The sequence below is a fragment of the Leucopleurus acutus genome (genome assembly GCF_964270905.1).
Source record: "Leucopleurus acutus genome assembly, chromosome: 21".
Classification (NCBI taxonomy): domain Eukaryota; kingdom Metazoa; phylum Chordata; class Mammalia; order Artiodactyla; family Delphinidae; genus Leucopleurus; species Leucopleurus acutus.
Window position 1 is genome coordinate 33226534 of NC_139163.1, and position 21336 is coordinate 33247869.

Genomic DNA, 21336 nt, shown 5'->3' on the forward strand with positions numbered 1-21336 from the left:
AGGCAGAAAACATTCAACCTTCGGCCTTTTTCTTTTCTTTTTTGGTAAGGTCTGTTTTAGGCAATGCAGATTTGTACTAGCCAGCTCAGACCACCATAACAAAATACCACAGACTGGGTGACTTAACAGAAATTTATTTTCTCACAGTTCTGGAGGCTAGAAGTCCATGATCAAGGTGCCAGCAAACTCGGTTTCTGGTGAGGGCTCTCCTCCTGGCTTGTAAACTGCTGCCTCCTGGCTGTGTCCTCACATGGCCTTTCCTCTGAGCTTGCTTGGGGAGAGATCTCTGGTTTCTCTTCCTCCTCTTATGAGGACCGCAATCCTATTGGACTAGGGCCCCACCCTGATGACCTGATTGAACCTTAATTGCCTCTTTTGAGGCCCTGTCTCCAAATGCAGTCACGCTGGGGGTTAGGCCTTCAACATATGGATTTGAAGGGACACACATCCAGTCCGTAAGAGCCAGTACAGAGCTAGGCCTTTTCCTCCTTGACTCAGATGGCAGCTCACCCTCTGACATGGGCAACAGGGTCAAAACAAACACACGGGTCTCTGAGAGCAGATCTGCTTGCTTCCCTCTGGACGCTGGTGAGGGGGTGGCAGGGGCTGGGGAGGTCAGGTCATAGTCTTAGGAGATCCTTCCCAACATGCAACTCCCACTGCCTCCAAACTGACAGTAAAGTTATCCTGCCAGGAAGGAAGGTCCAAGGTGCAGTCTCAGGATCCTTCTCACATGTCCAAAATGATGATAATGCAGGGCTGTCCCAGATAATAAGCGCATGGTGTGTGTGTGTGTGTGTGTGTGTGTGTGTTATGTGTATGGGGTGGGTGTGTGTGTGCGTGCGTGTGCGTGCGTGTGTGTGTGTTATGTGTATGGGGTGTGTGTGTGTGCGTGTGTGTGTGTGTGTGTTATGTGTATGGGGTGTGTGTGTGTGGTGTGTAGTGTGTGTGTGGTATGTGGTGTGTTGTATGGGTGTGTGTGTGTGTGGTGTGTAGTGTGTGGTGTGTTGTGTGTGGTGTGTGTGGTGTGTGTGTTGTATGTGGTGTATATGGTGTGTGTGGTGTGTGTGTGTGTTTAGACATCGTGCAGTTGTCCTCAGCCTTCCTGGTGTACCTCCACCATTATGAGATGTTGTCCTCAGTGACTTGTTCTCATGGGCTGAGATGGGACACAGGGATTTAGGAAGGTCACAGCGTCCTGGCTGCAGGGGAGCCACGAGGGGAGGGTTTAAGCTGGCGCCGTTTAGCATCTGTACAGGGAAGAAGGTCGAGTAGCTGGTAGGCAGGTACTTGCAGGCCCAGCGCAGAGCCCAGCACACAGCGTTTTCCTCCTTAGGGGAGGGGCTGCCTGCGCAGGGACGGGGACGGCGGGCGTGGGGGACAGCCGTGGCCCCCCTGCTTCTCCTTCTCCTGGGGGTCTGGCTCTGGCTCAAACTCTCCAAGGCTACTCGGCAAACACATGCCAACTAACTGCGCTGCTATCAGCTCGGCAGCCACAGTGCCGGCACTGTCCTGAGCGCTGGCGTGCTGTAGGGGAGCCGGACGATAAACAGAAGCACACACCGCACCATCAAGAGCTCAGATGCGGGATAAGGCACCCACATTTAAAGGTGCAGTGCATGAAGTACATACGCAGTGTGCGGAAGGATCCGTAGATGGTGTAACCTCAGTGACCTCTTCAGGAGGAGACGTCAGCAAGGCAGGGCTCCCTAGGGCAGGAGCTTCCCGGGCAAGTTCTGAAAAGTGCAGACGGGCTGAGGCCTGGGGACGAGGGGCAGGGCCAGAGTGGGAGAGGGTGGGCACCCTCTAGGGTCTGGGAGGCCACGATAAGAACTGGGAGTGTTTTTCTAAGTTTGAGGGGAAACCATGGGGGTGGTTGGAGCAGGAAACTGACATAATCCTCTTCTGCTTTTAAGCAATGGTCTAGCTGCTGGAAAATGGACTATAAAAGGAGCAAGAGCGAAGCAATTAGGAGGCAGCGCACGAAGCCAAGAGGGAGATGATGGAGTCTGAGATCAGGGTGGTACCCCTGGAGGAGCTGGAAGCCATCAGAGCTGCCGTGCTGCTTAGGAAGCTAAGCCCAGGTGTGGGCAGGGAATTCGGGAAGTTCAGCCTATTCCCTCAAAGGCTTCGGGGAATTTCAATTCCCTATCCTCCCACTGCCCACATTTCCAGGAAGGTTTTGGGGTCTGTACAGAGGGCTGTCCTGGCTGCCACCCGCTGACCTGCTTCCTGATGCCTCTCTGCTGGCTAAGAAGTCTGAGAACCGTTAGGCTTTTGAGTAAATAAGCACAGAAGTAAGGTTACAGCTCTACCACTCCTCAGCATCTTCATCTTCACCAGCTTTCTAGAGCGGAAGAGAAAGGGTGGAGGCAGCCACGGCGCGCAGCGCCTTGTGTCTGCGCCCTGCTCACCCCAGGAGGAGCATTCTGAATCACATTTTGAATCATGGCTCCCCAGTAAAGTGAAGGTCTCATGCACACGTGGAGCATGTGTGCGATTTTGCTTTTCTTCCCACTAAGACTCTCTGGGTTTTCACTGGGTAAACATGGGGGTGTGTCTTGCCTGTGACCTTGCCAGCCACGTGCGTCTCTCAGTGGGAAGAAGAGGTTTTCTGTGGGAAAGCAGATGCAGAATGAGTCATTGTAGGATTTCAGAGGGTGCTGGACAGAGGAAAAAAGGGGCCATATTTAAAACAACAAAGAGCTTCCTGGTTTGAAATTGGATAGCATAGCACTGAAAAGAAACAAAACTTACCTCTAGACCATGTTCCTAAACCATTTCTTCAACTTGAGTGTTAAAGCTTGAAATTAGGGTGTTTCTTAGGCTTTTGTACACTTGGGGAGGAAAAGAGTTGTTGTTAGAACTTGGTTCTTGGCCAGGGAGGCTCTTCGTAAGGGAGGACTTCCCCAGGAGGAAGGGAGGGAACCGGCGGGGCATGTGGTAGGTGTTCTGTGAACATCTGCTGAACGTATGGAAAATGGCCTGGCTCTCCCTTCATTGGTTCATTCATTAAGTAGACATCAAATGAGCTACTGCTGTGCCCGGACACCGTGCTAGGTGCTGGCTGAACATCACCAAATAGCACAGATACTGTGCCTGCCATCGTGGCACCCAAGGGGAGGACAGACAGGGACAAATGCATGACAAATTGTGATCAGGGATGTGAAGGGGCCAGACCAGGTGCAGTGATGGACAGTGCAAGCAGGCAGAGACCACCTCCATCAGGAGGTGTTGACCTCTTGATGAGAAAGCCCTGTAAGAAGGCAAAGCTCTGGGTAAAGTATAGACTCTGCTTTTAATTATTTTTTTCTTCCAGTTTTATTGGGATGTGATTGACATACAGCCCTGTGGAAATTTAGGAGGCACAGCGTAATGATCTGACTTACATGCGTCATGAAAGGATTTCACCACAATAAGTTTAGTGACCATCCATCACCTCATACAGATACAACATTAAAGAAGTAGAACGAGGGTCTACCTTGAGCAGTGCGTTTGGGGAGGGAGCTGGGGTGGGTACGGAGAGTGTTTAGCGAGAACCCTTGTAGCCTCAACCCTGCCTCTGCTGAATCAGGCTGTTTAGAAATACACGACGTCCCGCTGGAGAATGTGGGCCCAGCCGTCCCGCCTCCCCGGTTAATTCGGGTCCCCTCGTGTCTTACAGCTGCTGCAGGATTCAGGCCCATAGCCGAAGAAGAAGATGCGCTGCTCAGACATTTATTCCAAGGTTACCAGAAATGGGTTCGCCCTGTATTACAATCTAATGACACCATAAAAGTATATTTTGGGTTGAAAATATCTCAGCTGGTAGATGTGGTGAGTAATCTTCGGCCCTCAGCTGCAGAGAACATGCATTCCTTCGCCCATTCTCGAGGCTAAAATTTGATTTTGTTTTCTTTCCACATGTCTGCCATTTCAGTTTTAAAAATAAAACCTGCCCCAAGAAGCCAGTGAAATGACCCACGGAAAGAATGAGAACGTCATTTTCATTGCAACACTGTTGGTGGGGTGTGGGTGGCGTGGAGGAGGGACGTTTTCCTCTGGGGTGGTGGGATGTGCCTGCTAGGAGGGCATCACCCTTGGCAGTTCTGCTGGAGCCCCCAAGGTGAGCATCAGGGTGAGGGGCCGGGCTGCAGAGGTGGGGCTGAGCCAGGGCTGGCAGGGCTGCTTGCGGGGAGGGACAGCAGATGGTGACAGCACCAGAGTGGGTGCCTGGGTGACCCCATCCCCTCCCGGATCCCGTCAGGACCCCATACCTTTCCCTGACACACCACACCTTAACATTCTCTACTAATTTTCCTGTCGGGCTCACATTACTGCCATGATGTCCCTGGGGATATCCATGAACTTCAACAACCCCGATTCTGCAGAATCATTCTGCCGTGGTCCCCAAAGTCACAGAATAATCCTCCGCCATTGCCCAAATCTCCACCCCACTACAAGTGCACACACGCATCCTCCCCCAGCTGACTCATCGCCCAGGATTCCTTCTAGAAAATCATGCAAAGCCCATCTCCCATTTAGCTAATACTTCATTCTACTTCACACCCTTACAATGCCTTCGGTTAGGCAATTTTATATAAATATCACCACAGTGAACTACTACTTGCTCTAATTATTATTTTTCATTTGAAGTAAAATATGCATAACGCTTTAGGGTCTCAATGCCATTTAACTGCTCTTCAGTTGAGAATCCTTTTCACTTTGGACCCCTCAAAGGTAAGACTCAGGAAGTCTCGGACAAAAAGAAAAATCCAACACACGGTTTCACTTAATTGTTTTAGTTTCTGCTTTAGAACAAAGTGAATCAGTTATACATATACATACGTATATCCCCATATCTCTTCCCTCTTGCGTCTCCCTCCCTCCCTATCCCATCCCTCCAGGTGGTCACAAAGCACCGAGCTGATCTCCCTGTGCTATGCGGCTGCTTCCCACTAGCTATCTACCTTACGTTTGGTAGTGTATATATGTCCACGCCACTCTCTCACTTTGTCACAGCTTACCCTTCCCCCTCCCCATATCCTCAAGTCCATTCTCTAGTAGGTCTGTATCTTTATTCCTGTCTTACCCCTAGGTTCTTCATGACATTTTTTTCCCCTAAATTCCATATATATGTGTTAGCATATGGTATTTGTCTTTCTCTTTCTGACTTACTTCACTCTGTATGACAGACTCTAGGTCTATCCACCTCATTACAAATAGCTCAATTTCGTTTCTTTTTATGGCTGAGTAATATTCCATTGTATATATGTGCCACATCTTCTTTATCCATTCATCCGATGATGGGCACTTAGGTTGTTTCCATCTCCTGCCTATTGTAAATAGAGCTGCAATGAACATTTTGGTACATGACTCTTTTTGAATTTTGGTTTTCTCAGGGTATATGCCCAGTAGTGGGATTGCTGGGTCATATGGTAGTTCTATTTGTAGTTTTTTAAGGAACGTCCATACTGTTCTCCATAGTGGCTGTACCAATTCACATTCCCACCAGCAGTGCAAGAGGGTTCCCTTTTCTCCACACCCTCTCCAGCATTTATTGTTTCTAGATTTTTTGATGATGGCCATTCTGACTGGTGTGAGATGATATCTCATTGTAGTTCTGATTTGCATTTCTCTAATGATTAGTGATGTTGAGCATTCTTTCATGTGTTTGTTGGCAGTCTGCATATCTTCTTTGGAGAAATGTCTACTTAGGTCTTCTGCCCATTTTTGGATTGAGTTGTTTGTTTTTTTGTTATTGAGCTGCATGAGCTGCTTATAAATTTTGGAGACTAATCCTTTGCCAGTTGCTTCATTTGCAAATATTTTCTCCCATTCTGAGGGTTGTCTTTTGGTCTTGTTTATGGTTTCCTTTGCTGTAGTTTCACTTAATTTGAATTTAATTTTCATTCTCTTAGGATGAAAAGAATCAGCTGATGACAACAAACGTGTGGCTCAAACAGGTAACTGTCAGTCCAAGGACTGTAGCTCCCCCCCAATTGTTCCCATTCTTTTCTACTGAGAAAGGCTCCCGTTGAAAAATAATTATTTTAAAGAGCATATTGAGTTCTTCAGAGAGATATTTGGGAGTGTTTGGGGAAGGGTTTGTTCTTTTGTATTCTCTTCTGCACGAGTGAGAGGTCAGTCTGGAAGCTCGTAGGCACACCTTGCTCTGTCTTCTTGCTTCTGGAGTGGGCAGGTAGGAGGGTGACTCTGACACTGAGTCCAGGGCACTGGTCCCTGGGCTGCTTGCAGAAAGGGGGGAAAGGTGTCAGGGTGCAACTTACCCTCATTTAAGCTACCACAACTGGATAAGAAAATCAGGGATGTTAAATTCTCCCTCTTCCCCCCTGGTCCTCCCTGGGATGACCCTTCCCCTAATGTTTTTCCCTAGAAAGAGAAAACAGGGAATGACAGAGGCCACTCACCACCAACTTCAGAACAAGGTGAAGCCCAAGTCAAAATGATGAACCTCCGTCTTCCTAATATGACTAGAAAAGTATGTGAATTGTTTTCAGCTCCTAGCTTGGCCATAGCCTGTTTCCTGCTCTTTCTGGAGTTGCCAGGAAATAATTACCATTCAAGTTTGCATATGTCGTGTAAAGGAGAAAATATTGGCCCTTCCTTGATAGGAGGTGAGAAGGTTGATTTAATTGCTTATTTTTTATTTTTGTTAGCAATTATTGGGTTTTTTACACGATGTTGCCTCATCTCCCAGAGATTTAAAATCTTCCCAGTGGGGATATGTTAATTATCTCACTTAATTTTAATGTACAAACATAATATTTTTCACTTGTTTATGTTGAAATGAATTAGTTATCTATTCAGGTTTAGTAGACTTGTTCAGGTCTTTCTGCTAATGGTTTGTTTATAAGGAACAATGGATAAAAGAGACTGTAAGGACATTCCCTAGACTTCATCTGGTGTCATCAAATTTCTCCTACCCAAACACTTTGATCAGAGCTGGATAATCATTATAAATTTTACTAGTTTCTAGTTCTCTGAGTCTTTTCTTGGTAGGTATATTAGCATGTTATGAAATGGATCTGCATAGTTTTTTACTTGCAAATAAAAATGTCCAGCAGAAAATAATAAGCTAGGAATGTAGATATAAAAATACAATTTAAATAAATGTATCTTTCGATATACCTATCTCATTCCTCAGAACTTATCCTACTTTTGCACTTTCTAAAGTGGAATTTGGAGGTATTTTGAGTTCATAAAAATCAGTAAGAAGTCCTGTATTTGAGCTTTCAGGGAAGAGAAGAAAAACTTTTCTGTTAAAGTGTAAATAGGCTTGGGAATTTGGCAAAAATAAAACAAACGAACAGACTCTCACACACACCTGATTCACACACACCTCCTCCAGCTGCCCCTTGAGGCTAAGCTCTTACACTTAAAACAGTGGTCCAGGACCCTTGGCCTTTGAGATAGTAAGGATTTCTCACTTTTCTTGAGATTTTGGAAATAGGGAGTCATTTCAGCCAAAGAGAACAATGTCAGACACGAAGGGAAGAAACCACTGCTCCTTGGTTTCTAGCTGTACTTTGGAAATAACCTCTCGCAAACCTATGCCCCAGAATCACGGTGTCCTGGTGGGAGCCTCCAGGGCAAGACAGAACCAACACCTGAAAACCCCCAACACCCAAAACAGAGGAAGAGAAATCTCCAGGGGTAGGTGGGGGCTTGCTAGCTGACACTTAGAAAAGCCAGCTGGGGACTTTGGTTCCCATGTCATAGAAGTAACGAGAATAACATGGTTTCATTGCATTAATTTGCAATGGGTTGTCATGGCTCTTATCCATTTACATTTCTCAACCTCTCTGAATTAGCAGAGCAGGTATCATTACCCCCGTTACCAGAGACTGAAGAGTCTGCCTCACCTGGCTGGAACCAGCTTTCCCCAGTTAGGACCTTGTCTGCACATCCAGCTTCGCACAAAACATCAAGGTCTGTTTCTAAATTAGAGGAGGATCCAAAATGGGAGAAGCCACCGAGAATATTAGGAAATTATTCCACTCACACAGGTTGGATTTGGAGCGGGAACGTCACAATAGATATTAATCAATAAGGGCTATGTTGTGGCGCAAACAATATGGCAACAAAAAAGAAAGGAGAATCTATGGCCTAGGTGGCAGGCAGGGAAGGCTGCATGGAAGAGGAGGCTTTGGAGCTCCACCGTAATGTTACTTTTATACTTTTTTTTAAAGCTTTTTAAAACTAAAAAAGGTAAAAGAAAGGACAGAAGGGATGATAAAAAGAAGATAAAATTGATGTTTAAAAAAAAACTACTGGGCTTCCCTGGTGGCGCAGTGGTTGAGAATCCGCCTGCCAATGCAGGTGACACGGGGTTGTGCCCCGGTCCGGGAAGATCCCACATGCCGCGGAACGGCTGGGCCCGTGAGCCATGGCCGCTGGGCCTGCGCATCCGGAGCCTGTGCTCTGCAACGGGAGAGGCCACAGCAGTGAGAGGCCTGCATACCGCAAAAAAGGAAAAAAAAAAAAAAAAAAAAAACTACCATTTTAGTGTTTTACACAGATGTCAGTTTCAGAGTAGCCAACAACAATACTGAGATTTATTGAGCACCTGCCAAGTGCCCAGTCACTCTGCCGCTTGTGTCACAGGAATGAATGCATTCAATTCTCACAGCCACCTCCTGAGACAGGCCTGTTATTATTCCCCCCTTGCAGATGAGAAGACTGAGGATTGGAGGACTGGAGTGACTTGCCTCGGGTTACACACTATCAGGTGCAGCCTGGCTTGTATAAAGAAACCATATTCTTCTTCAGACTGGAGGGAGCTGACGGGAGACATCTGGCGCTCCTCTCAGGGCTGTCCCTGTAGAGTCCGGTTCCTAATCCTGGCCTTCTAAGGCTTCAATTCCTCAACCTCTGGGATGTCTCATGGAGTTGGTCTAGAAAGACATGTGGGACAGAATGAGGCTAGGTTTCGCTCCACCTTCCATTCATTCCACAGGGTTTACTGAGAGGCTGCTAAGGGCCAGGTACTCTGCTAGATCCTGGATGTACAGAGCACAAAACAGCCCTGCTTCAAGGAGAGGATCTGGTGTTAGTTGTGTAAAAAATAACTACTGTAATATAAACACCATAAGGAAAGTATATACATAAGGAACTGGGTCATTACAATAATGACAATGAAACAGGGAGTAAATCAGGGAAGGCTTCCAAGGGGAGGAGACATTTAAACTGGCTCTTGCAGGATCAGTAGAAGTTCTACAAGCCATAAAAGTGGAGAAGTTGTGACCCACCTGAATAGGCTTCTCAATAACACGACTTCCCAAAGCTCTCACACCAGAGCAAACTATAGGAAACTCTTTCCAATCATCCCTGTCTACCTCAGTCAAAATAAAGACAAAAATGACCAAACCTTCCTCTTTTGTGATTGCCCTCTCAGACACTGAAAAATGCTGCCTAGTTCATTTCCACAGAGAGAATAAAATTCTACCTACTTGGACCAAAAGCATGTCTCCTAATAGCATATGCAACTGAGATGCTTGGTTTTTTTGTTTGTTTGTTTGTTTGTTTACCCAATTCCTCTGCTGTGTCTTCTATTTCCTTCATTCTTGTCTGATATATCTAGACATTTCTCTTCTATCCTTTCAACCACAGACCTTTACAAGCACAAATTTAGTGACATCCTGAAAAAGTCCTCTACGTGAAGCTATTTTTATGTTACTGATTTTATTTTGCAAACTCATTTGTCTTCCTCCTTTGTACTTCCAGAGAGTAATCAAGACCATATAAATCATAAATAGATTATTAACTCACTAAAACTCCGTGAGAAATACTCACTTCCCTAGCCGCTCAGATTCTGCTTTGTCGTTGTCAAGGTTAGGAAAACTGCACCGTAGGTACCCAAAAAGGGATGAAAGATGAAAATATCCCTTCTTTAATGACAGGAGGGTTGGCCCTTTGCCTAGATGTTATTGTGTGAATAATCACTCTGACGACAGATGTCAAGTATATTCACTCAACTAGCACTTCCTGAGCACCTACTACGTGCCAGGGATGGTGGAGGGCACTGGGCTTGCACCGCTGGAGGCATACTCCAATGAACCAGTAAGATTCACTGTCGCTGAGAGCCGGCTGCTATCCTAGCCCCATGATGACCCCAGGGGAAACAAAGCTTCCTTAATCTCTGCCCAGGCCAACACCTTAGACTGGTGGTGTTTCTCCAACAGCTGATTCCTGTTTTAGATCAACAAAAAGTTCAGAAACATGATGAAGGCCTCATTGGATAAATCCCTGCAGCTGGCTTGCAGGAGAAAACCAAGAAGCTGGTTTATTTCATAACAAACCCAAGGAAAGGACAGCCTTGCCGTAAGGTCTGGGCCACGTTCCCAAAGCCTTCCACAACCTGTAATGGCACTTGTACCTCTAGGAATTTACCTCAGACCTCCCTCACCATCTTATTTTCCTTCCTTTTCTACAGCCTCACTCTGACCTTAGCAGAGGAGCCCCGTGTGGTCTTCTGATTCACGTGGATTCAAGCAGAGTGAGTCAGGAATCCAAAGTCTCACTGTATAAACTTGAGCAGCTCACTTCCCCTCTCTGACCCTCAGTCTCTTCATCTAGCAAATAGAGACAATGCCTAGCTCACAGTGTCGCTGGGAGGTTAAACGGGACTGTGTGCATGAATGTGACTCCTACATGGTCTGGCACGTAGTGGGGACTCAAGACGTGTCATTTCCTGGTGCCACCTTTGGAGGCTTTCTCATCCTTAATGACAAAGCCCATTTCTTGGCCTCGACAGCTCATAGATATTATGGGAATATGAGACATATAAGATGTCATGTTGCTGTCTTTAAAGTGAATCTACATTAATTCAGTTTTAGGAATTTCACACCTGACTTTGAGATAACTGAAGATCCCAAGGGTGTCCCAGAGGTTGCCAATCACCAGCAAGGAATATTTGTTCCTTACTATCTTTTGGTCTTGGGATTAAGAATTACTAATTATTATAATAATATTTTTTCTAATTATTAAGAATAATTAGAAGAATTTATTTATTATAAAGAAGTCATGACATAGTTTAAAAAAGTCTTATGATTTAGGTTTAAATGAAATTTGGTAATATCTCGACACTTATGGGAGATATTTCAGGTAATATATGTAAGAAAAGACAGTTTTAAGGGAATATATGTGATATGGATTTGAAGTTGCACTTTTCAGAATTAAGAGAGCTAGACTGGGAGTATGTTTCCATTTTTTTTTCTCAGTCAGAGATTAACTTTGGTATTTGGCCCTGACCTACCCTGCGCTCCCCTGTTTCCTATAATAACAAGCTCTCAAGCCCGGGACTGCTGCAAAGTGGAGCTGATGTTTGTACAGGGCTTTGGGAATCTTGGCCAGGACATGCTCCATGAACACTGGATATTGTTTCTAATCTACTGCTTTAAGAAGGCGGAGACAGGAGATCAATCTTCAAATGCCTCCACGGTTTCAGAGAGAGCAGGGAAGTGACCAGAAAGCCTCACAGCTCCTTAGAGAGCAGGACCGGGGATTTGGGCTCTGAATCCTCACCTTGACCCAGCTGACCCTAAGACGAGCAGTGGCCCTGGGTTGTGGGGCTCAGCCAGCATCATGGTGGACCACAACCTGCTGGGAATTCTGTGAGCCGCTCTGATGGGCACATCCGGGGGAAGAGAATCTCCGATTCCCCAGGTCTAGCATCAGAAGGACCCCAAGATGGTGAGGAATGTCTCCCTTAACCCTGCAGAGGAGCACAGCTAGTAAAGAACAGTGCAGGGGGCTCCCCGGGGGCTCCCCTGGTGGCTCAGTGGTTGGGAGTCCGCCTGCCGATGCTGGGGACACGGGTTCGTGCCCCAGTCCGGGAAGATCCCACATGCCGCGGAGCGGCTGGGCCCATGAGCCGTGGCCGCTGAGCCTGCGCGTCCAGAGCCTGTGCTCTGCAACGGGAGAGGCCGCAACAGTGAGAGGCCCGCGTACCGCAAAAAAAAAAAAAAAGAACAACAGTGCAGGGGTGGAACTCTAATTCAGTACTGCCTCCCTCTTTCTCTCTCTCTCTCAGGTACCCCCAAGTAAGCGGCAATGACCGCGAGTCCCACCTGCCCCTTTTCCTTTACTGGTCAAGAGCACACCCTGAATCCACTGGAGCTGTCTTTATATCCTCCTCGAGGATTGAGACGTGTCCCTCATTCATCCATCCACTCACGTCTGCTGTTCATCCTGCAACAGCGACCACAGCAGACCTGCCCTCCACAGCACCCACTGCCCCTTCCTACCCTCTGCTTCAGCTGCGATGTCGTCTAATCCGAACCTCCTTCCCTGTCCACTCACTGTCCTGCATCTTCACACCCAAACCGCGCCCTTCATGGCAATAACCACAGGGTGTGGTGATGGTTTGCCAGTTAGTTTACTCGTTCTTGTCTGAGACAGCCCCAGGCCAGGAGGGCAAGGCGGCCCTGCTCAGTGCTGGTATAAGCCTCGCATATTTGTGGAATGAATTAATTCCCCCAAAATTGTGAGCGTCCTAAAGCACTCTCTCTGTGCTGTCTCTGGCCACAGCTGTTCATCTTGCTGTCCGGTGAGCGAGACAAATCTTTCTGACTGAACAGTCTCTCCCTCTGGGGCTTGGCCCACTTCCCTGAGCACAGTCTGTGTGGCCGGTGTGCGTTTGCTGGGATGTGTCCCCAGAATGTGAGCTCCCCTGCTTCCTCCTTGGCTGTACAGCCGGGCTTAGGTAAACACGGGCAGTGCCTGCAGAAGAGAGAAGACTGAATTCCAGAAGCAGGCAATTCGAGTTCCAGATCTTTAGGTTCCAAGTGGAGGAATTGTGGGTTTGGACTCCTAACTGTGCTCGCTTAACACTGATTTTTAAAGACGGAGCAGAGTGTAAGAGCCCAGCTCCAGCCAGTCTGCCCGAGTGCATGTCTGTCCCCGGGGCTCATCGCCTGTGGGCCTGCAGCTCGCTCCCTGATCGGGATCTATTTTTATATATAGAAATATACTTTCCATATATATAAAGAACTAAAAACTCAGCAATAAGAAAACAGACAACCCATTTAAAAAATGTGCAAAAGATTTAGCAACCACTTCACCAAATAAAATGTATGGATGGCAAGTAAGCACATGAAGAAATGCTCAACATCATTTAGTCATTAGGAAAATGCATAGTAAAAACCATAATGAGATACTACTTTACAACTATTATAATATAGTTAAACATTTAAATGTGACAAAACCCAGTACTAGAGATGATGCCAAACAGCTGGAATGCTCATGCATTGCTAGTGGGAATGCAAAATGATTCAGTCTCTCCGGCGCGTATCATATTAAGTTAAACGTACACTTACTCTATGACCCAGCCATCCCACTCCTAGGTATTTACCCAAGAGAAAAAAAAGAATGGTTTTCACCCAAAAAATTACAAAATGTTTGTAGTGGCTTTATTTATAATCATTAAAAACTGAAAAGAATCCAGATATTTTACCTGGTGAATGGATAAAAGGAATTGTGGTATATTCATGCAGTAGAATACTCCTCACTAATGTGAAAATGAACAAACTACTAATACAACCTAGAAGAATCCAAAATGTATTCTGATAAGTAAAAGAAGTCAGGATGGAATGGCTACCTATTGTATGATTCCATTATATGACATTCTGGAAAAGGCAAAATTATAGGATCAGAAAATAGAGCAGTGGTTGCCAGGGACTGGGGATATGGGAGTGGTTGATTACAAAGGGGCAGCCCGAGGAAAATTTGGGGGCAGCAGAGCTATTCTGGTATCTTTATGGCGTTAGTGATTATCCAACTGTTTGCCTGTAGAACTGTAGAGTGACTTTTATTGTAAGGAAAATTTTAAAATGTAAAAGTGAAAACAAACCATAAATGTTGCTCTGAGTTCCCTTCAGCATTTCTGGGATTCAGGCTTGCTGCCAGTAGTAGAAATCTCCTTAGCAGGAGACAAATAATTCATAGGAAGGAAATTATATTTGCTTTTCAAAATGGGCAGAGGAAGAAGAAGGAAGAGAGAAGCTTGTGAGTACCAAGTAAGCATGATAAATGCTTTATTAGTTTAGGTTCTTAAACTGTCAGTCTTCATATGCATGGTTTTCCATAAGTAGTCATGCAATTTTTTTTTAATCCTTTAGAGCGTAGACTTTTAAAGACCCATATCTTTTAAAATTTGTTTTTCAAGGATTAAGCCTCACAAATATTGCCTAAGAGAGACGATGTCTCATCTGGTGTGTATAGTTCCATCCTTTTCCAGGCATCATGCATATTTCAATATTTTACCATCTAGTGAATCATCTATCTGCTGACTCCTGATTTTTTAATGACAGTTGGCACCACTGGGCTCCAGGAAGCCTCACACTGGGCATACCCTCCCAACTTCCTGAAATGTCATTTAATATTCTCCTATATCATTCCTCAACCGTCCACATGACAGACAGTGGGATAATTAATTTTCAGGTCAGATTTCATAAGATTCTAGATCCTAAATCTTCTTAAGTCCACTTCTGCTGTAACTGGGTCATCCATACATCATCCTTCATAATTCAATCAATTAACGGTCAGTTTTGTTAATCTGGATCCACCAACCCCTGTAAAACATGCTAAATGATTACATTCTTTTACAAGGAAAAATACGCAAGCATCTGGAGGCTAACAACATTAGGAATATAATTTAAAACTGGATTTGGTACTCGCAAAATAAATTCAGATTAGAGCTTAAAAGGAGATTCTTGGGAAATATTTTTTCATTGGATAAAAGTTATAATGTCCTCAAGAGTAGTCAGCAGATACTGGAAGTTTCATATTAGCATGTTGCATGCATCTTTGTCCAAGACTCTTGATTGATATTCAAAATCATTTCTCTCAATACAATTATCATGAGATTACAATATCACTGGACCAACTCTCCTAGAATAAACTGAGTTAGAGCTATCTTTGCTTTTCTTTTGTTCCTTAGGAGAAAATAGGTCATGAATCAGTGGTGTTTGCTGCTGAGCCTCTAGATTGTGAGGTAGATACGGCAATTTTGGAAATCCCAGACTGGACAGGTGTGAGAGTCTGGGCACCATCAAAGACCAGGCTGGCTCAAACTGTATCTTGACCTGCCCTGAGTCACAGAGAGGGTCATAAGGTCTAAAGTGGATGAATTTCCCTTTTAAAATAAAACACTGGATTAGTAAATTAACATAAACTTGAAGATTCCAAACTCTAATACCTTGAATTTTCAGAACAAAATTACAGTATATTAATTTCACACAGGAATGGACAGACCACAAATTACGCTGGAATCCAGATGAATACGGTGGAATTCATTCAATTAAAGTTCCGTCAGAATCTCTCTGGCTTCCTGACATAGTTCTCTTTGAAAAGTAAGTATCACAGTAGAAAAGTGCACTGGTCGGATTAGGAGTAGAAATAGAAAAGCCTGGGCTTCCCTGGTGGCGCAGTGGTTGAGAATCTGCCTGCTAATGCAGGGGATACGGGTTCGAGCCCTGGTCTGGGAGGATCCCACATGCTGCGGAGCAACTGGGCCCGTGAGCCACAACTACTGAGCCTGCGCGTCTGGAGCCTGTGCTCCGCGACAAGAGAGACTGCGATAGTGAGAGGCCCGCACACCACGATGAAGAGTGGCCCCCGCTTGCCACAACTAGAGAAAGCCCTCACACAGAAACGAAGACCCAACACAGCAAAAATAAATAAATCAACTAATTAAAAAGAAAAAAAAAAAGAAATAGAAAAACCTGATTGTGCCAAAATAATTAAGAGAAAGGTACAACTTTAACGAGAAAATTATTCCTTTTGGAAATATTGTTTGACCCTGTGGTAGGAAAGTCATAAAATACAAATAGTATGACGGTGGGAAAAACAAAAAAAAAGTTAATGTGTGTTCAACTAACCATCAGGTGAACCGTTTTTCGACAGCGCTGACGGACGGTTCGAAGGCTCGCTCATGACCAAGGCCATCGTGAAATCCGACGGGACCGTGGTGTGGACACCTCCCGCCAGTTACAAAAGCTCCTGCACCATGGACGTCACCTTCTTCCCATTCGACAGGCAGAACTGCTCCATGAAGTTCGGATCCTGGACTTACGACGGGACCATGGTTGACCTCGTCCTGATAGACGAGAACGTGGACAGAAAAGACTTCTTTGACAATGGAGAGTGGGAGATCCTCAACGCCAAGGGCACGTCGGGGAGCCGGAGAGACGGCGCGTACCAGTACCCGTTCATCACCTACTCCTTTGTGCTGCGCCGCCTGCCCCTGTTCTACACCCTCTTCCTCATCATCCCCTGCCTGGGGCTGTCCTTTCTGACAGTGCTTGTCTTCTACTTGCCTTCTGACGAGGGGGAGAAGCTCTCCTTATCCACATCCGTCTTGGTTTCCCTGACAGTGTTTCTCCTGGTGATTGAAGAAATCATCCCGTCCTCCTCCAAGGTCATCCCGCTCATTGGCGAGTACCTCCTGTTCATTATGGTCTTTGTCACCCTGTCCATCATCGTCACCGTGTTTGTCATCAACGTCCACCACAGATCTCCCTCCACTTACCACCCCATGGCCCCCTGGGTTAAGCGGCTATTTCTGCAAAAACTTCCTAAATTACTTTGCATGAAGGACCACGTGGATGGCTACTCTTTCCCGGATAAAGAGGAGAGTAAACCAGCAGTGGGAGGTAAAGTCCTCGAAAAAAGGAAACAAAAGCAGATTAGCGATGGAGAAAAAGCTCTGGTCGCTTTCCTGGAAAAGGCTGCGGATTCCATCAGATACATTTCCAGCCACGTGAAGAAAGAGCATTTCATCAGTCAGGTGAGGAGACTGCCGCAAGCCAGGACTGAGATTTTAACGTCTGTTTACATCCTTGTTTAACATGTGACCTTATTAGCTCTCTGCTTGACACACGTAAAACTTAAAACAAGCCCTGACACAAAATAGAGACTTCAGTGTGGATTTTCAGGGAGAAGTTCACAAAAACAGAATGAGCAAAAGAGGAGCAACTATAGATTAAGCACTATTTCTTATAAGTAGACTTAATTCTATCTAAAATAATTCAATTCTACATTTTAAGTTGGTTGTCCTGGTCTCTGGTCATTTATCTCTCACTTTTAGTGGGATGATGGATATCTCTATTCAGCATATTTGGAAAAAAGAAAACAGAAAGAATCAATTTCTAAATTTATACAAAAACATGGTGTAACAACAAGTATTTAGTTCACAGATTTAAACAGATTTATTTTTTAAAATGTGACGAGGGTGTGGATATCAGACTCAAAACGGTCCTGCATGCAGATGCTACCCATGTTCATTATGACTTGAGAAAAGCTACTTAACCTGAACTTCAGTTTTCTGAAACCTCCCTTGAAGGGTTATTGTGAGGAATTAGTGACATCAAGTATAAAACATGCACTGTGTGCCCAGCGCACGTGGTCTCATGATTATGTAAGCAGTCAATAAATGTGAATCCTCGGGCTTCCCTGGTGGCGCAGTGGTTGAGAGTCCGCCTGCCGATGCAGGGGACACGGGTTCGTGCCCCGGTCCGGGAAGATCCCACATGCCGCGGAGTGGCTGGGCCCGTGAGCCATGGCCGCTGAGCCTGCGCGTCCGGAGCCTGTGCTCCACAACGGGAGGGGCCACAACAGTGAGAGGCTCGCGTACCGCAAAAAAAAACAACAACAAGCAAACAAACAAAAAAATAAATGTTAATCCTCATCTTTCTTCTCCCTGTCTTCCCTCCCTCGTCTACATGGTCCTTCCCCCGTGGAAGGAAAATATTATTTGACATATAAATACTCAGCACAAAAACAGGTCTGTTGCTTAAAATGAGTTAATACTTATACCAGTTTATAGGGTTCAATTATTTTACTCTAAAATCAGTAAAAATTAGTGCCAAGATCCTGATCTCATAAACAAACTTATGAAAGAATAGGGTTTTTTAGAAATGTCCTCTACCTTTCATGTAGACACTGCCTAGTATCTCTCCTCTCTTAACAATTTGTCATTTTTTTCATCCACTGAAAAAATTTTTAAACAGCACTAGAAAAAATGCTGCTATAGAAAAAACATTACAGCTATCCTTAAGGGTTTTTTGTTTGTTTGTTTCTTTATATCTTTTAGAAATTCTTTTTTAAATTTTATTTTGATTGAAGTATAGTTGATTCACAATGTTGTGTTAATTTCTGCTGTACAGCAAAGTGACTCAGTTATACATACATATACATTCTTTTTCATATTCTTTTCCATTATGGTTTATTACAGTATGTTAAATATAGTTCCTGGTGCCTTTTAGAAATTCTAATACAAAAATTTAAATAGCTTTTTTAAAAATTATAAAAGTAACACATCATCAGTATAGGGAATTTGGAAAATACAAAACATTTAAGATGATTCACATTGTTAATAATCCCCCACTTAAGTTTGAAACTTTTAACATTTTCATCTGTCTTCTTCGTGGTTTTCCCCAAGGTTTTATTTCTAAACCTCTATGTGCACAAAATACATTCAAGTTCTGCATCAGCTTCTATGTCCCTTCTAGAACGGCAGGCGTCCTGCTTGGTTCCATCTTTACCAAATCCCCACGTACTGGAAATGGGACACTTATTTTCCCTTGAAAGATTGCTGGTCCTGTCTCTGAGGCTCCCCCCAACCCCCGCCAACCCTGCAGCTTGTCCTGCTCTGAACTTTCCCTCACTGGCCACTGCCCAGTCTCCCCAGCCTCCCTTCCTCCAGAGGGACTTGGTCTCCTCTCTCCCTCACCAGTTCCTGTCATCTCCTCCAGGAGTGTCCCTTGTAGACCCACCCACCTGGGAAGTGGAGGAAAAGAGGTCCTGAGTCAAGTGACCACAAAAATTCTTAATTTATAAATTTGTGATTTATTTCCTATGTCATATCAGGAAGCATCACAGTAAGAGATGCTGGCTTTTTATTTGGGTAAAAATCAGGCTTTTCCCATTTCAATCAGTAACGTTTACAAACGCATCAATGATTCTGTTCTTTCAATTTTACATCCTCAACGGTGATGAAAGTGTTTTCCCATGAACTTGAATTATGGGCTGTTTTCTTGGGCACGGTCAGTGAGGTCCCAGGAAGCCTATATTGCAGGGGATGTGTCAGGTGTGTTTGGAAAACTGCAGGGCTGTAAATCTGAATAGGACTCTTCCTGAAGTCCCTTGAAATGAATTCAGAGCAGCTGCCCCGCATCCTGAATGGGAGGCGTCTTTTTCTCTTTTGCAGGTGGTGCAAGACTGGAAGTTCGCAGCTCAAGTTCTCGACCGGATCTTCCTCTGGCTCTTTCTGATCGCGTCTGTCACCGGCTCAGTGCTGATTTTCACCCCTGCTTTGAAGATGTGGCTACACAGTTACCATTAGGAAGACGTCGCCAGAGCAATCTAAACCGCACACATAAAGACAGAATTATACCCTAGAACGGACATCCAGCCCCCATGTGTATACAGCATCCAGGCGCACGTGCTTATCAGGAGGCCCCAAGTGTAGACGGCGTCTTGTGTCATCCTCAGGGAGGTTGAACCTTGGTTGCCATGACAGTGAGTTGGGTTTACATCAGGCAGACCCCCCTCAGACCCCTGCCTTGTCTTTTGCAGACATTCAGGGAGGAATCATGTGTCCAGCCCTGAGGTCACCAGCCAAGACACACTAGGACTGTTTCAGTGGCCAAGACACACTAGGACTGTGGCAGTGGCCCACGAAGAGTTCCAGGAGGAGGTGTGGGCAGACCCAGGTCTTTTCCTAGAAAACTGAAATTCTGAACATGCTCTGATAATGGTTTTTTATGTCCCTTCATCTAATCTAATCCATTTCAGCTGCACTCTCCAGGCTTTCCATTCTGTTTCTTTTCTTTTCCTCCTTCTCCTTCTCCTTATTCGTATTCTTCTCTTCTTCTTTTTCTGAGAACATTTAAGTTCACTCTCTTAGCAAATTTCAATGTACAAAGCAGTGTTATCAACTGTAGTCACGTTTTACATGAGATCCTCTGACCTTATTCGTGTTATAACCCAAACTGTACACCCTTTTACCAACCTCTCCCTATTTCCCCGCCCCCTATAGCTCCTGGCAACCACTTCTCTACTCTCTGTTTCTATGAGTGCAACTTCTTTTTCTTTTCTTTTTTTTTAGATTCCACTTATAAGTGAGATCATGCAGTATTTGTCTTTCTGTATCTGGCTTACTTCACTAAGCCTCATGTCCTCTGGGTTCATCTGTGTTGTCGCAAATGACAGGACATTTGCTGTCCTGTCAGCAAATGGTTGAATTATATTCAGCTGAATTCATTATGGCTGAATTATATTCCATTGCATATATATCACATTTTCTTTATCCATTTATCTATCGACAGACGCTTAAGTTGTTTCCATGTCTTGGGTATTGTAAATAATGCTGCAGTGAACATAGGGATACAGATATCTCATCAAGAGAATTATTTCGTTTCCAGAAGTGGCATTGCTGGATCGTATGGTGGTTCTAGTTTTCATTTCTTGAGGACTCTCCATACTGATTTCCATAGTAGCTGCACCAATTTCCATTCCCACCAGCAGTGCACAAGGGGTCCCTTCCTCCACACCTTCATCAGCACTTGTTATCTCTTGTCTTTTCTATGACAACCATCCTAATAAGCGTGAGGTGATACCTCATTGTGGTTTTGATTTGCATCCCCTGGAGTTGAGCACCTTTCATCTACCTGCTGGCCACCTGGTTGTCTTCCTTGGAAACATATCTATTCAGATCCTTTGCCCATTTTTTAATTGAGTTACTTGGTTTTTTGCTACTGAGTTGTCTGAGTTCCTTGCATATTTTGAAGAGAAACCTCTTAGCGAATATATGGTTTGCAGATATTTTCTCCCATTCTATAGGTTACCTTTTCATGCTGATGGTTTCCTTTGCTGTGCAGTCGTTTCTTAGTTTGATGTAGTCCCACTTGTTTATTGTGCTTTTACTGCCTTTGCTTTTGGTGTCAGATCCAAAGAAACCATCACCAAGACTCTTCCCATTCTGTCTGCATGTGTCTCCCTGCCCTCTGGGAGCACCTCATTCCCCCACCCAGCCTGACTCCCTCTCTGAGACTCATGGGGAGAGGCTGACAGTCTTCTCTCTCGATGACGCCAAATCCTGGATTTTAGCTTGAAATAATTGTTCTCCTTTCCCAGTTCTAAATCCAAGCCTTCTCTGGATTATTTTGTGCGAGGCATGTTTCGTATAAACTCTTTGCAGCTGGGACTTTTAAAAACCCAATTTAAGTATTTAACCTTTTCACATAAATTGTTACCACCAATATGTTTAGCCTTATTTATGCCATTTTGTTTGTGTTTTCTGTGTAACGTTTTCTTGTTCTTTCTTATTTTGCT

General features: G+C 44.8%; 1 protein-coding gene across 1 annotated transcript; it reads left to right on the forward strand.

Moving 5' to 3' along the window:
- Positions 1-3669: 3669 nt before the first annotated feature.
- CHRNB3 (cholinergic receptor nicotinic beta 3 subunit) lies at positions 3670-19345 on the forward strand (the record flags this gene model as incomplete). Its single annotated transcript, XM_082863654.1, has 5 exons — positions 3670-3816; positions 5901-5945; positions 15244-15353; positions 15907-16789; positions 19211-19345. Exons 2-5 carry the CDS (start codon positions 5919-5921, stop codon positions 19343-19345), a joined length of 1155 nt encoding a protein of 384 aa, XP_082719780.1. The 5' UTR covers positions 3670-3816; positions 5901-5918.
- Between the last annotated feature and the right edge of the window lie 1991 nt (positions 19346-21336).